Source organism: Malaclemys terrapin, chromosome 7 (genome assembly GCF_027887155.1).
Source record: "Malaclemys terrapin pileata isolate rMalTer1 chromosome 7, rMalTer1.hap1, whole genome shotgun sequence".
Lineage (NCBI taxonomy): Eukaryota > Metazoa > Chordata > Testudines > Emydidae > Malaclemys > Malaclemys terrapin.
The window spans coordinates 52724123-52740068 of record NC_071511.1 but is presented as its reverse complement, the minus strand read 5'-3'; the positions used below and the strand labels follow the sequence as shown (position 1 = coordinate 52740068).

General features: G+C 56.0%; 2 protein-coding genes across 5 annotated transcripts in view; one reads left to right on the top strand and one right to left on the bottom strand.

The window, feature by feature from the left end:
* Positions 1-15946, top strand: part of RNF123 (ring finger protein 123) — a 128939-nt gene that overhangs the window by 90119 nt on the left and 22874 nt on the right. The window lies entirely within an intron of this gene.
* On the bottom strand, positions 1204-12071 carry AMIGO3 (adhesion molecule with Ig like domain 3). Its single transcript, XM_054033819.1, has 2 exons — positions 10001-12071; positions 1204-1497 (listed from the first exon to the last, which is right to left on the bottom strand). Exon 1 carries the CDS (start codon positions 11531-11533, stop codon positions 10004-10006), a length of 1530 nt encoding a protein of 509 aa, XP_053889794.1. The 5' UTR covers positions 11534-12071; the 3' UTR covers positions 1204-1497; positions 10001-10003.

The window sequence follows — 15946 nt, the reverse complement described above, 5'->3', positions numbered from 1 at the left end:
TAGTCTGTTCCTTTATTATAGTGATTTAATTAGTACCCATGCTACCTGTAGGCATTTAAACCTTGTGACAACTCCTTTTAATTCCCATCCAACAAATGTCCTCATTTTTATGTGGTTCCCCTTTCTAAAGTTAAATGTTACTGTCTTTGGGTTTTTTGGTATTATCCCCTCTACTGGGATGTTAAATTTTAATTACATGTGGTCACTATTACTCGTGGGAGAGTTTAGCTATAGTTACCTCTTGGACCAGATCCTGTGTTCCACTTAAGATTAAATCAAGAATTGCCTCTCCTCTTGTGGGTTCCAGGACTAGCTGCTCCAAGAAGCAGTCATTGATGGTGTCTTGAAATTTTCTCTCTGTAGGTAACATTTACCCAGTCAATGTGAGGATAGTTGAACTCCCATAGTGTTTCAATTTTTGCTTTTGTAGGCTTTCTTTCACATACAGTGCCACTCTCCTACCAGCACAACCTACTCTCATTCTTGTATATATTATACTCTGTATTACCATGTCCCATTGACTATCCTCATTCCACCAAGTTTCTGTGATGCCTGTTACATCAGTATCCTTATGTAATGCCAGGTACTGTAGTTCACCGATCTTATTATTTAGACTTCTAGCATTTCTGTATAAGCACTTGTATATTTTGTCAACATTCAGTTGCTTGCCTTCATGTGTTATATTTAAATGGGACACTGTTTCATCTGGCTGTTCCTCACTAGCTTCTACCTGTACTTTACAACTTTTTTCATACACTTTACTAGGATATAGAATTTCCCCCTTTAATAAATTAATCACTAAGGGATGGCTCTGCCCAAACCATGTACTCCTCTACACCAGTCAGCTTTCCCCCAGCCCTTAGTTTAAAAAAAATCCTCTATAACCTTTTTAATTGTATATGCCAGCAGTTGAGTTTCTCTCACCTTCTCACCACACACCCCCTTCCCAGCCCCTTCGCAGGGACCACTCTCACAAGGACATCCTTAATCAGGAGGTGGGGTCTTCCTGTTTCAGAGTTAAGTGGTAGAGCAGGTGTCACTCCAACATCAAGGAAAGGAGTTCTACTCCCCATATTTGAGTTCCCCCCCCCAAAATGGAGGATAGAGACCAATTCTTGATTTATGCCACCTAAATGTCTTTATTCACAAATCAAAATTTTGCAGGGCAACACTGGCATCTGTAATTCTCTCCCTGCAGTTTGTGGCCCTCAACATGAAAGATCCTTACTTTCATGTGGATTTTCATAGTCCTACAGAAGGTTTCTCAGATTCATGGTAAGGCAAGAGCGCTGCCAGTCCAGAGCAATCCCATTTGGGCTGACAACAGCACTTAAGGTCTTTGCAAGAGTCTTCTCAATGGTGAGTCTTCTCCCAGATGAGATGCAACGGCTGCACTGTTTTCCTGTATGTGAACGATTGGTTACTAATGGGCAGCTCAAGCCAGGTGGCCTGGTTGGCTATCCTGTTCTTGCTCCACCTTCTGGGATCACTGGGGATCTGCATAAACAAATAAATTCTCACTTTGACTCTGAGGACGATAGATTTCATAGGAGCGACCCTAGAGACATCCTCAGGAGAAGCCTTCCTGCCTATAAACAGCGTTCAGGCTGTGTACGGTCTGATTAAACCAAGTCACCCTCTGACCTCTTGCCACAATCAGGATCTGCCTTTCCCTACTAGGCTGCGTGGTGGCATGTACGTGTGTGACACCGTTTGCCAGACTCCACCTTTGTTGCCTGCAGGCCTGGCTTTGGTCTGTTTACACACTGGACAAGGACAACATGAATGACAGGGTAACAGTCCTACCAAAAGTCAGAGCCTCTCATATGGTGGATGAAACCAGATCATCTGTGAGAAGGAGTTTCTTTTCTTCCACCCATCCGCAATGCAACCATAATTACAGATTCATCCCTTTATAGGATGGGGATCCCACATGGATAATCATAGTGCACAAGGCACGTGTCAGGTTGTGGAGTAAAAGCCCCATTGCCCAGACCCTTAAAACTAGCCTGGCCCCAGCCTGACGTAATGTGCTGTGGGCGCCAGCCCTGCCGGGGCTCTGCAGATGGGCTAGCTGGCTGCCAGGAGCTGAGCTGCTCCCTTGGTCTTCGGGTGACTGCTCTAGCATCAGCCTAGCTGTAGTCCCTTGTGGTGCTGAGGTTACTGACTCATGGGAGAGTGGCAGGTGCTCTCTAAATGCCAGTCAGGAGTAGTCTCCCTCCAGCAACCTGTTGGCAACCCAGCTGCCTTTGACTTTGGTGGTTTGTAGCAAGAACAGTAAGTGCTTGGTGAAGATCAGGACCTACATGGCTCAGCCAAAGGCCTTGTCGAACCAGGGAAATGAGTGGTGCCCAACACCTAGTGACATTGGGAGGTGCGTTAGCCTCAGTGCCTGCGTCCCGCTCTCTGCTCCTCTGTGCTGTGCTGGCATCCCACTAACTGAGTGGGTGCAGAGCCGCTTGGCCAGCTGAGCTGTGCAGGGCTCAGAGGAGGTGGCTCAGAGCCTGTCTCCCCCAACCACGCACATACTGGGACTAGTGAGTGGCAGGAGCAGGGATCCAGGCTGTGGCATCCTGGATTTTCTGGCAAGTGCAGACCTGGCAGAACTTTGCATGGACTCAGGACAAGTTTGATACCCTCCATTGCTGTACACAGCCCGGGCTGTGATGTCTGCCCAAGTACAGGCTGAATGGGGCACAGCCCTGTGTGTTATGGATCCAGTCCACACAGCAGCAGTAGCTCAGTGGGCCTGTGTGCTTTCCCAGAGCACAGCCAGGGGTGGAGGCTCCCAATGTACCATAGTGATCTAGCAGCTAGGACCCGAAATGCCAGCCCCCAGGAGGCTCAGCAGGCTGCTCCCAGCCACCTGATCAGGGCCCTGAGTGGGTTTGCTGAGAGAGGATGGTGTGTTCCAGGGGGACAGCCCTCCGTAGGGAGGCTGGGTCCAGGACTGTGGTCTTCATTGCTAGTCTGATCCCTGCTAAGAGACCTGAGTGGCTTCAATGAGCCTCTGTGCTTTGAGTACCCTCTTCCCCCCTGCAGGAGCTGAAGCAGAGGCAGTGTGGGCGCTGGACCCCCCCACTTGGGCCTTCCCCGAGAGAGGCAGCTGTGCAATGGCAGCAGGGCTTTCCTGTGCACAGCCAGCTTCAGAGAGCCCCCTGGAGCAGCCAGGCTGGCACTGGGCTGCTGTGGAGAGGGGATGGCTGGTCAGAGCCTAGAGTGAACGCTCCATGGGGCAGCAGGCTGCAGCGCTCTGCCCTGCTCCCTCAGCTGTCGTGTGTGTCCCTGGGCTCCTCCTCAGGGCATAGCCCTGCAGCCCCACCAGGCAGGAGCAGTTTGGCTCCCACTGGAATCCTGCAGGGATGTGAGCCTGGCACCCTGCACTGCCCCGCCTCCTTACGCTGAGGGAAGCGCCTGGTCAGAGAGTTAAAGCTGATGCACCCATAATGCAAGGGGCCTGTGATGTGGGAGGCTGGCCTGATGGGGGTGTGTGTGATTGAAACAACCTTGGTCTCCTTATTTCTTCCATGGCTGGCCTGGCCCTGCTCTGCCCAGCTGGGTGGGGTGGGGGACAGGCAATGAGATCATATTACTGGAGAGGGGGAGGGATTCTTGTCTGGGTTCTTCTCACCCATTTAACTCCACTGCCTGGGAGGCAGCTGTCTCCACACATAGGCTCCGGGAACTCCCACCTCAGTTCTCTGCTCTTCCAAGGAGACCTCCAGCAGCACCAGGGAGATCAGAGCACAGGGAAAGCACAAACCAGAGCAAAGCCTTGTTGGGCAGGAGGCAGGGTGAGTCCTCTCTACCCCACGGAACTGCAAAGCACTCTCCTTCCCCCTCCCTGCAACAGAACAGTCAGGACTAAGACATGTCGCCTGGGCACTGTGCTGAGAGTAGGGAGAGGGCGTCTGCTGTGGGATTCTTGCTCTCCTAGTCTGCTCTCCTGGCTGCCCTGGCAGATCCTCCCACCCCTCGTGCTGGACCCAGGTGGGCACCATGTCTGACTGACATAGCATAAGAGCCTTTCTGCCAGGACTTGGCCGTCAATGCTGGGCTGTGCTGGCCATTGCACTGAGCACGGCAGCAGGGACTAGTGTGAGCTTGGCCCCTGCCTTGGCCCACAGCGCTGGAAGCAGCTCCTCCCGGACCATGCCCTGCATCCAGGCTGCCCTCGGCTCCTCCCAGAGCATTCATCCCCTGGTTGCATGCGGTCCTGTGCCACCGTTCTGACTGGCCAACTCGTGCCCCAGGCGTGCCCTGGGATTGTTTCCAGAAGGGGATGGATGCTGAGGCTAGCCTGTGCCCCAGTGCCCTGGGAAGGATTTAGCCTAGGCCTTAGACCTTTCTGTATGATAGTGCACGGGCACACAGCTGGCTTCCCCCAAGCAAAGCTCTCAGGGTGGCGGCCCCGCTCAGACCAGAGCTTCCCACACTTGGTCATGGCATGGCCCATCTCTTTGATGAGTGCCCGTTGGTGTGTGAGGGGGTCCATGAATAATAGCTCATTGTAGGGAGGTAGCTAATGTTGGTACAGCTGTGAGCAAGGGGCAGCTGATCCCAGCACACATGTACCCCTCATGTTGCTACTCCCTTCCTGCAACCTGCCTCCCTGCCATGTGCTGTGCCCATCCCCTAGCTGCCCACTGCCTTCTCATGAGAAAACGGTCTGTCTACATCTGACTGGGGCTTGGGCTGCAAAACAGTGGTGTAGACATGCGGGCTTGGATGGGAGCCTGGGCTCTGGGACCCTGCTGGGGGAGGGTCCCATAGCCTGGGCTCCAGCCCATAGGTGCCAACTCCGTGGGTGCTCGTGGGTGGGTCCACGGCTGGAGCACCCACGGAGAAAAATTGGTGGGTGCAGAGCACCCACTGGCACCTCCCTGACGCTGTGTCGACAGACCTAGAGCAACTGTAAAATGAGTCGGTAGTCAGAGTGAGACTGAGCTGCATCCCGGGTCTCCCTGTGTCTACTATGGGGGGTTGAGGTGCAGGAGCACCTGAGCTCCTCCATGCTGCCTGGTGCATGGGCATTCTAAGTGGCGATGGGAGGTGTAGAGTTTAGAAATCAGTGGGGGAGGAATCCTAGCAGAGATTTCCCACTCCTTCTGGGGTCTGGTTGCTGCTGTTGGTCTGTTTCCTTCCCTGGAGCAAGCAGGATGGCTGTGGGGGGAGGGCGCTAGGTTCTGTTCCTGGCTCTGCCGTGGAGTTGCTGCAGTTAACCAAGTCTCTGCTTCAGTGTCTCCATCTGTCCCGTTGGGCTGCTGGGGTGAGGCTGAATGGACTGTCAGGGAAGAGGCTGAGTGCTGTGCAAGATGCTGCCGGACGTTAGTAACCGGCTGATTCCTGCGCAAAGCTCCACAAAGGCTACAGGCATGAACCCAGCCTTGCTGTCTACACCCCTCTAGGGCCCTGCAGCACCCCCTGCCAGGCATTCAGAGCAGGAGTTACGGCTGGGCACCTGAAACACACAGGGGTGGAAAGGCTTCCGGGTGCTGGGGTGAGTGAAAATCCCCTCCCCCGAACATGAGAGCCCCAGGGACAGTACAACCTCTGTGCGCTCCCTGCCCGTGTGCAGGACTAATGGTCTCAAGTTGCAGTGGGGGAGGTTTAGGTTGGATATTAGGAAAAACTTTTTCAGTAGGAGGGTGGTGAAGCACTGGAATGGGTTACCTAGGGAGGGGGTGGAATCTCCTTCCTTAGAGGTTTTTAAGGTCAGGCTTGACAAAGCCCTGGCTGGGATGATTTAGTTGGGGATTGGTCCTGCTTTGAGCAGGGAGTTGGACTAGATGACCTCCTGAGGTCCCTTCCAACCCTGATATTCTATGATTCTATGACTGCCCCTTTCCACAGCTCTGGCTGGAGTGGAGGTGAGGCCCCCTAGCTCTCCTGAGGGTCTGTGCTGCATGCCCACATTTGACCATTGCCCCTGCTGCGGGTGCTGGCACTGAGAGCCGCTGACACCGTGGCTGTCTTTCATGCAGCATCCGTGTGCGCACACCTCCGGCCAGCTGTGTGTGTGGGGACGAGCCTGTCAGCCAGCAGCAGCAGAGCGCTAATGAGACCAGACAGGGCCCTTGGGTGCGGGAAGCAGGCGTTCAGGCTCATGTAGCTTGTCACGTCCTAGACACAGCTCCCAGAAGGCGTCTGGGGTCCAGAGCAGGATGGGGTGTTTTGCACCCAGCAAGGGATGAGGCTTGTTGACATGGCAGGCTGTGAATGTGAACCCCGGAGAGAGTCCCCTGGGGACACACTTCCCCAGCATGAGGGGGCTGGGCTCCAGGTTAGCGTGCTGCTTGGGAAGCAGCGTAGACAGGCAGGACTTGGGGATAGGGGGTGGTCTGCCCGTGGGGGACGGGTGGCAGCTCAGGGCACCTATTCCAGGTGCCAGAGCGCTCTGCAGCTGGAGAAGCTGGAATGTAACTGGCCCTGTGGCCCACAAGCTGCTGTGGGTGGGGCATGGGGGAGCCAGCACACTGGGAGGCCTGCTCGAGTGTCTTGGCCCTAAGGCTGTGCGTGCGTGGGTGGGTATGCGGGGGGGGGGGAGTTATGCGTTGTGGAGGGATGGGGAGGGATGAGGTGCAGGGTGTTGGGGGGAAGGATAGGGCAGGGAGCATGGGGTGATGAAGAGGGATGGGGTGCTGGGGGGTTTGTGGAGCAATAGGTCAGGGGGCACAGGGTGGGATAGGGGATGGGGTAGAGGGCTCAGGGTGGAATTGTAGGGGGATGGGGATATTGTGGGGGGATGGGGCAGAGGATGTTGGGGGAGTGATGGGGCAGGGAGCTCAGGCTGTTGGGAGATGGGGGGCTCAAGGTGGTGTTGAAGGGGGTTGGGAATTTTGTGGAGGGATGAAGTGGGGGGCGTTGGGGCAGGGGGCTCAGGGTGGTGTGGTGGGGTGGGGGCATTGAGGAGAGTGAAGTGGTTGGATTGTGTTTGTTGGTCCCTAGGGGGGCGGTGGCACTGCTCTCCTGGGGCTGGAGCAGAGGGAGCTGGGGGGCACTCCTAGGCCCGCTCAGCCCCCTAGGCTCTGTGATGTGGGAGCTCCCCTCCTGCAGAGGCGGCAGGTGGGTGAGAACTGGGCTTGGCAGCTCAGAGGCTGTATTCCCACGAAGGGGGCTGCAGTGTGTACCTCCTCCACCCCTTACCCCCCTATGGGCTTCTGCCTCAGGTACTCTCCCAGCTCTGCAGAGAGTGGCTGAGTCTGCTCAGTGCAAGTCCAGGCCCTCGTAGAGCTGGACTGAGATCTTGGGGCTGGGCACCAGAGCCCAGCAGGCGAGGGTGGGGTGTGAAGTGGTGCAGAGCTGCCTGAGATCTGGGTGTTTGTGTTCAGTGGTGGAGCTGTTACAATCCCCAGGCTGGCAGTTTCTATGTGAGGGATCCCTCACCACCATCATGTACCTGACCCAGAGCTCTCCCCTGCCCACCCCCAGTGGCTGTGCTGCTCCTGCCTGCCTGCCGAGTTCAGAGCCAGATCCCATGTCTAGGGAGGGACAAGGCTGGGAGCAGATCTGTGAGCCAGCACTGTGTGTGGGGCATTCTGGGGCAGTGGGAGTCCATCCCTCATGCTGCTCCCAGACACAGCTCCATTAGCTTCTCCCCAGGGCCAGGCTGACCCCTGCTGGGACCAGCCGGCTTGAGCTGTTCGCAGTTACTCTGCAGGATGTGCTGCTGCTTCTCTCAGCTGGGTGCCCAGGCATGTGCCAGGCAGGCCAGCACTGGCTCCTGTGCCTGCATCCAGCACAGGCTAAGCCACTGACAGGTGCTTGGTTCACAGCCTGTTAGCTGTGCCAGGCTGTGGCACTTCTGCATGGGCATTTAATGCAGCTCGCTGAATGCCTGGGTGTGCCATCAAAGTCCATGGAGAGAGAGGCTGCTGGAGCCTGTTGTGGAGAAGGCTGTTCCGGCTCTGCGTAACTCTCCATGCAACCTCCTAGGACTGGCCAGTGCAGCAGGGTTCCCATTCACCTACTGCCCCTGCTCCTGCTTGCTCTGCAGAGCCATGCTCTGTTAACCTGGTTGGCGCCTGTCTGTGTGCTGCTTGTGCAGCAGGCTCCCTTTTGAACAGCTTTGGCTTTGCCCACTGACACCCCTGCCACTTGGAGGCAAACCTAAATCTCGTCTGATGGCAGCACCTGGCCAGATGCTGAGGCTGCTGTCAGGGAGCAATGGCCTGGCCCCCTGTGCAGGAGCAGCAGGAATGCCAGTCCCCTCTGTTAGGACAGGACGTGGGCAGTGGTCCTGGGTAGAGAGGTTTGTCCTGCTGACAGATACCAGGGGCGGTGGGGACAGGCTGAGGTGGGCTCCATTCCAGGCCCCACACAAGGGCAAAGAGACTCTTGGACCAAGTTGAGTTTAAAAAAAATAGGCATTTATTATTTCAATGTAACTAGAGAATTTATGGTGCAAGAAAGTGAGAGATAGTTTTAGTCCCAATCCTGGATACACTATTGGGTTATTATCTAAACAGCCTAGCAGCAGGTCTGCCCTGCTCAAGGAGAGAGCGCCCAGGGAGATGATGGTGCATGTAGGAACTGCTCCTTCTGTTACAGGGGGAGCATGGAGCAGTGCAGGGTTGGGTCATTAATATCACACTATGTGCAATCACAATCTATTACATTTCTGAACTCAACTGCTTACAGCTGCTTGTGTGTAGCAGAGGAGGGGAGTAATTGCATTGTTTACTTCACTGAATGGCTTTGTCCAGTGAAGATCCCAGTGAAATTCCCCTCCTCACTAAGACCACACACAAATTAGGCAGCACTTCCCTAATTCTAGGGCCAGCTGGTTGAAGGAGCTGGCAGTGGGTTAGTTGTATGTAGTAGGCAGCATCAGCCTGTGCCAGGAGAATGTTCTCCTTACCCCTGTGCTCTGGGAATGGCGCATGCTGCTCTCCTTCTCTAGGGCATATAGTCTGTACTGACTTGTTTGCTGCTGCTACTGTCCTGAGCTAGCAGAATTCTAGTGTAGCAATGCAGGTGCCCCAGTGCTATTGGAGACTATGGGCTGGAGAAGAGTTCTCACTAGTAAAGAAGCCCAGTACACTGGGCTGGCCATGTGGCTTTGTAATTAAAGCAAACAACTCACTAAGCTAGGTCAAGCAAAAGTCTAGCTGACAGTCTCCAGCACTTATGGTGCTCTCTGTACATGCCCAGAGGGCAAGTGGTCAAGTTGGGCTCAGCCTTGCCCAGGAGAGTGCTAAACCCTGCAGTGCACTATTCAAGGAAGTCTAGGACTGGTTGGAAGTGGAGGGCTCAGCCATGCATGTTTCCCTGCGTCCAGTGTTAGACATGTGAGGGGGGGGGGGGGTGAGAGAGAGAGGTGGGAGGCAGAAGGGTTGCCCAGTCTTGTGCCACTGCTAGGGCGTTCTGGAAAGACAAATCTGTAAGGATGTTAATTAGCCAATGTGCATCATCCTGAAGGTCAAAGCTGCAGTCCTAGCTAGACAGGCTGCTCAATAGAGCCAGGAGCTACCTAATGGGCTTCTCTTGAATCAGCCACTGGACAGCACTTGGAAAAAATTGTCCCTGTTCCATTGACAACAATCTAAAGTGAGGAGAACCCTCTGCTACACCATATTGTCTGGGTGGTGCAGAACAGGATGCAGTCACTTGTGATCCTTCAAAGAGCATTTGATCTCATAAAAGCTAAGCTTTGTTTTTGGGGTGACCTGCCTGCCTTTAACCACAATGAAGAGGAGAGGCTGAGGCCATCAGACTGCAGTCATGGGGGCTATTCTTATCTTCTCTCTCCCCTGGGTTGTTTTACAATGTGGCAGTGGAGCCTGGAAGTAGCTGGAGCCTTATAAGGATGCATCATAATCTTCCCTCTAGGAGTAACAAGTACAAGAAAACGCAGCTCTTCTGCACAGCAGATTGCATCTCAGCATGGTGCCCCTTTCTCCCTCCCCAGCGGTGGCTGCTAGCGACCCAACACACACCAATTTCATCTCCTGGGAGACTGGTGCTCCCCCCCCCCATTTCTGCTCCCCAGCCCGCCTACCTCCTAGGACGTGATGGGAATGTCTGAGAAGATGGAACTAACGGATTCTGAGTCCAACTTGAGCTGCAGGAGCTTGGGATTCTTGGTGTCAGTGACGTCCTTGTTGGCAGCCAGCCTGATCTTACCATTGTGCACTTCCTTGGTGGGCTCAAGGAACACCACGTGCTTGCTGGTGCTGATCTTCTGGCTGGGCCTGGCTGGGGGGGTGGTACTCAGGATGGAGGATTGAGCGCTGCATTCCTGGGGAGGGCTAGGAGCAGCGACTTTCTTGCAGCACTGGAAGCAGTGGCACGGAGTGAGGTACAAGTACATGAGGACTAGCACAAGGCTCACTATGCACCCGAGGAGGGTTGTGAGGCCGGTGCTGAAAGACTTCCCATCCAGCATGGGATAGTGGATGGTCACGTTGACCTCGTGCGTCTTGTTGAGCTGGTGGTGCTTGCCAATAGCCATGCACACATACACCCCAGAGTGCCAAGGCTTGGCTGCGATGATCTTCAGGCTCCCGTTGTGGTAAACTTCAAGTGTGCGATTGCTATTTCCAGGGTGCATGATGGGCTCGTGGCGGGGCAAGATCCACATGTAGGTGGCAAATGTGTCGTGCGTGCTCGTGTTGCAGTTGATTAGCAGAGTCTCTCCTACGAGCACCGTGGCATGCACGTCTGAGGTGCCAGGTGAGCCCTGGCTCAGGGAGCAATTCTCAAAGATCTTGTTGTACTTGAGGAACCTGACTAAGGATCGTGCCGTGTTGTCAAACACCATACATGTGTGTTCCTCTAGGAAATCCTGCACTGAGCTGAGGTGCCGCTGCTGCCACTGCTTGAACATCTGGTAGAGCGAGCAATCACACCTCACTGGATTGTTGTGCAGGTACAAGCCATTTCTGATGTACACAGGCAAGGCTGTGACCTCCTCAATTGGGATTCTGTTCAGGTTATTGGTGGAGAGGTCCAGGGTCGTTAGGTTAGGGTGGCTAAGCCCCTGCATGGAGCTGAAGGGGAATTGGGTTAGGTTATTCCAACTTAGGTAGACCTTCTGCAAGCTGCTTAGCCTGAGGAAGGCTTGTTCATCTACCTGTACGATCCAGTTGTTGTAGAGCAGGAGCTCCTCGAGGTGCACCAGCGCTTCAAAGTAGTGCTTCTCGATGGCATGCAGGTAATTGGAGGACATGTCTAGGTGTCTCAAGTCTGTGGCATTGTGGAACGCTTGAGGCGAGAGGTCCATGATTCGATTGTGACTGATGCAGAGGGCCTGGAGGCGTGGTAGGGCTGCCAGCCAATGGTTGTGAAGCTGGAAGAGGGCGTTGTGGCTGAGATCTAAGGTGGTAGCTGTGGGCGGAAGTGCAACTGGCACCTGCTGGAGACCTTGCTTGGCACAGCTCAGAAGGTCCGAGGTACATATGCAGACAAGGGGGCATCTGCGGGGGATGGCCGATGTGTTTAAGAAGTTGCCTAGAACAGACAACTCTAGGATCACCAGCAGCTTTCCCAGGCATTTCCAGAGAGTGTGGGCCAATGCCTGTGCATTCATCATGTGGCCGTAAGGTCCTGCTGAGCACCCAGCAGCATGGAGAGGCACTATCCTAGGGTAAGTCTGGCCTGAGCAAAGGCTCACCAGGCACCGTTAGAGTGAGCATGCTGCAGCGTCAGTTAACCGGGAAGCACTGCTCTGCAAGGAGAGCTTTGGGTGTTCTCGGCCACCAGGCAATCCTGTAATAGTCCAGGACACACAGGTAGGAGACGAGTCCCAAGGAAAGGTCCAAGGCTTGAAAAGAGTTAAAGAAAAACAACCCAGCTCTGTCCTGCTGCACTGGGGATTAGGGCAGCCTCTCATGGACCCTGGCTGGCTCTACGGGTCCTTGCAGAGGGGCAGATGCAGGCCAGGGTCTAGCTTCGGGACTGCTGACACCTCCTGAGAACATCCGAGTCCCTGCCTCTGAGCCGGGGTCCCTGGAGCCCAAAGTTTCCATGAGTCAGTGCTCGCCTCCTGGCTGAGCCCTGTGGCACGCCCCGGCCGGGAGCCCAGCTGCGGAACAGCCGAGGAGTGAGCGGGGACTGGGTCGTGCCCTGGCAGAGCCCTTCCCGGAGTCCTGGCGGAGTCACGCCCGCCCGCTGCTGCGGCCGCTATTTACCAGCAGCCGGCAAGCATGGGGGCGGCGCCTGGCGGGCAGGGGCAAGCCGATTGGTTCGCGTAGGAGGGAGTCGGGGGGGTGGAGGACGGAGGAAATTTCTGAATGGCGCGTTGTTCCCCCATCGTATCACTAGTGGGCAGAACAGCCCTGCGAAGGCTGTTGCGAAGCACTGAGCGATTGCAGAAGCTGCAGCGGGAGATTTTATTTCCAAGGGGAAGTGGTGGGGAGCAGAGTGGCCAACTGCCACGGGAAGTCTCCGCTGCTAGTCTTGGGGCCCAGGCAATGCTTGGTACTCACCAATTCCCAGGGGCCACTGCTCCTTGCTGTGGGGTGCCCCCCCCCCGCGTGTTAGGCGCCGCAAGAACAGTGGGATGGGGAATGGGCACTCCAAAGGGGAAGGGACTTGCCCAAGTTCACAGCAAGTCAGTGGCAGAGTGAGGGACAGAATGGCACTGCCAGTCCAGTGCTCTGCTGTCGCCCTGGGAGGGGATTCAGTGTCCCCACCAGTTCACTGATGGGGAAACTGAGGCACAGAGGTGTGGCGTGACTTACCCCCAATCTCTGTCTGTGGTGGTCTCAGGACTAGACCCCAGCACTCTGCCTAGTCCTCTAGCCCCAGCTGTCTGTCATGTGGAAGCCTACATGCCAGACAAAGCTGGCGGGGAGGTTTCCTACATGGTGCATGCAGTCCAGCTCCCTGTGCCTTTGATGTGGTGAGTGAGGCCCCTGGTGCTGTTTTGAAACAGTCCCCACTCTGCCTCCAGCCACAGGGACTGCTGTCCTCTGGCAGACATGGCTACTGAGCATAGGCCGCTCTCTGTCGCATGCTGGGATCAAGGGAGCAGCCAGGATATCCTTTGTGCTGCACCCTCCCCAGGGACAGCAGAACAGAGCAGGAGGCTTGGCAGCTGTTTCCCTTCATTAGCATAGAGGTGTGCTGCATGTCTGAGTTTGCCTCAGGAAGGGCTTGGGCCTGCTGCAGACCCTAATTGTGAGCAGCCACTGGAAGCCCTGGCCTTTGAATCAGCTTGTTGGTGACTGCTCCACAGAGCAGCCTCCTGCATTGTGTGTTCTTCCCGCTCTGTTCCAACCACCCTGCCTTGGTCTGTGCTGGGGGCATGGGCCCTCTCCTAGCTCCAGCCCTGGCTTTCAAAACAGACCTCTCTCTGCTGCTTGGGGCCCGCAAACAGCGAGCCCCTTGTTCCCTCCTGAAATCCCACTTCTCATTCTCCCCATGGCACGTGGGAGGGTGGTTTGCTGCTGTAGGGCTGGGCCCGGGCCGTGGTATTCGCCTTGTCCCTGGAGAGAGAATTGAAGCATGTTGGCTTCATGTCTGAGGTGGGGAAGGGGAGGGTCCTGTTTTGGAGGGCAGAGTGGGGAGAGAAAGAAATGGACCTGAATTTGCAGACGATAGAGTTCAGATTTTGATGAGACCAGTGTGGCTTGTGGCCTTTTAAATCACCTACCCCCTGCTCTCTTTGGTCAATCGTGTGTCTTGCTTCCCTTGCTCGTTCCTAGATTAGGTGGTGGGAGAAGAACCTGTCCTTTCATGCTGGCACCTCCCATTGCCTGTCAGCTCTCTGCACTGGGGGCAAGGGGACAGAAGGGGCCGGTGGGCTGGGAGTGCTTGTGATGGGGCTACCTCTCTCCTGCATGTGGGGGGTGGCCAGGAGGGTGCTGTGTGTGAGTGCCCCTGCCCCTCTGCAGTGACGGGCACTAGCTGTGAGCAGAGGCTGGCTGGGGCAGGCGAAAGCAGTGCAGCGCATCAGGTGCAGGAGTGCAATGCTGACAAACTGGGCTGCTTTATTGGAGACATGGAAATCAAGGCTGGGTGACTGGTTTTCTTTAGGGCAGCAGATAGCTAATTTGGCTGCTGCTGCAGCTGCTAGGTGTGAGGGCTGTTAGCTCACAGCAAGGGGGAGCCTCCCCTTGGGGTGTCAGCATGGCTGGGAGCTCTCTGCACACATGCCCTCCTGAGGTGCCCTAAAGATAGGGCACAGGCACCTGTCCCCAGTGCCCACAGGCTCGGGCACCCTGATGTCTGCTTTGCTGCCACACAAGGGATAGCAGAAGGTTCTGCTGTGTTACATTACATGGGTGCCGTCAGACCCCGAGCAGCCTGTGAATGTGCACTGGGCTGTGTCCATGCAGCACCACCGCCGTGTGAGATGTGTAAGCACCTAAGATCAGCCTGTGACTTTGTCCCCTCTTCTGATGGGTGCCAAGACCTGGCCGTGGCCAGCTGAGGGAGGGTGATGGCATGCCTTAGAGCTTGCTCACACCAGGGCCTGAGGGGAGAGGGACAAGGGCTGGTGAGCTGGGCTGAAGGGGCTTGGCTAGGTGGCACTAGGACAGAGGACTCCAAGGCCAATGGGCAGGCTGGGTGGAGTCTCTGGGCCCTGCACAGGCAGAGTGCTCCCAGGGCCAGGCGCAGGATGCTGAATGGATTGGGCCCCTCAATGGGCACCTGTCAGCCAAGGGGTCCATGCAGAATGATCCCTGTAATGGCTGCCTTGGCAGGAGCCATGTTGGGCTATTCCCTCCTCTCCATCACCTTCTCCACCCTCTGGAAGCAGAGCCACAAAGAGCAAGAGGTTGCCATGTTACATGGTCCTGTTGTGCCAGCCCTGACAGTCTCATGTGCAGCGTGGCATGGGAACATGCTAGGAGCCAGCCTTGGAGCCAGGGCAGAGGGTACAGGGCTGCCTGTGAACTGAGCACATATGCTCTGGGGTCACATGGACCCGCGAACCAAGATCAGCTCCATAGCACCATGGAGGGTAAGGGTGCCTTATCCTTTCCACTGCCCCAGCCCCAAAGAGTTGGAGTCTGTCTGGAGCTGCTTGCCGCTCTGGGTGAATGGGCAGGGTCAGCACTTAGTGCTGCAGCAGGGTGTTGCTGCAGTTGTGCTTGCGGGCTGCCAGTGTCCATCAAGTGGAGGCTGCACCCACAGGCAGGGTGGTTGGTTACTTGCCCCCTTTTCATTATCTTCTGGGTCCATGGGCCAGGCGGCAGCAGCAGCAATCTGCAGGTGCTGTGCCCATAGCGGAGCCCCTGGCAGGGCTGTGCTGTGGATCTCACAAACCCAGCAGCGTGACCCTGGGCTCAGGCTCAGATCAGGTGGCCAATTGAAGAAGGCTGGGCAGGAAAGGCCACTCCAGTGAAGGACTCCGTGCCAGGATACCAGGCCAGGAGGAGGTATCGGTGTCTCCTGAATGTGACCTTGAGCTGCCTGCAGAGCCGCTGTGCTGATGCTGTGCTCTGGCAGAGAGCATCGCCTTTCAGCACTCATGAGGAGGCTGCTGCAGTTGTCCTGCCCAGCCCCCTCCTTCATCCCTGTCCCATTGGGAGCCCCAGGGAAGAGACGGGAAAGCATTTCCTTTGGTGGGCTGCCCCAGCACACCCAGCCTACGAGGCTGGGGAGCAGGAACTGTCCCCCTTGGCTACACCCAGTTATTGAGGAGCAGCACATATAACCCTGCACATGGGAACCAGCCCCAGCACTGGCTTCACTGCCATACCCATGAGCCTCTCTTTTGCCAGCTGACAGCATCCCATCCCCCAGGTGGCCTTGCTGGAGACCAGAGGCAGCTACTCAGGAAACAGAGCACCTGTTCCTGGTGCATTTGCCAAAGAGCACTGGGTGGCTGGAGCTGCTAAGGTGGGGCCTGTGGGTCACAGGCAATGGGGGCATTAATGCCATTCTGGTTCTGAGGGGTTTAAAAGGTTCCCCTTAATCTATCTCAGCATTTACCCGTCCATCAGGCCAGCGTGCTGCTTGCCTGGCCTTGGAGAGCTGCCTTGGTGGCAGTGTG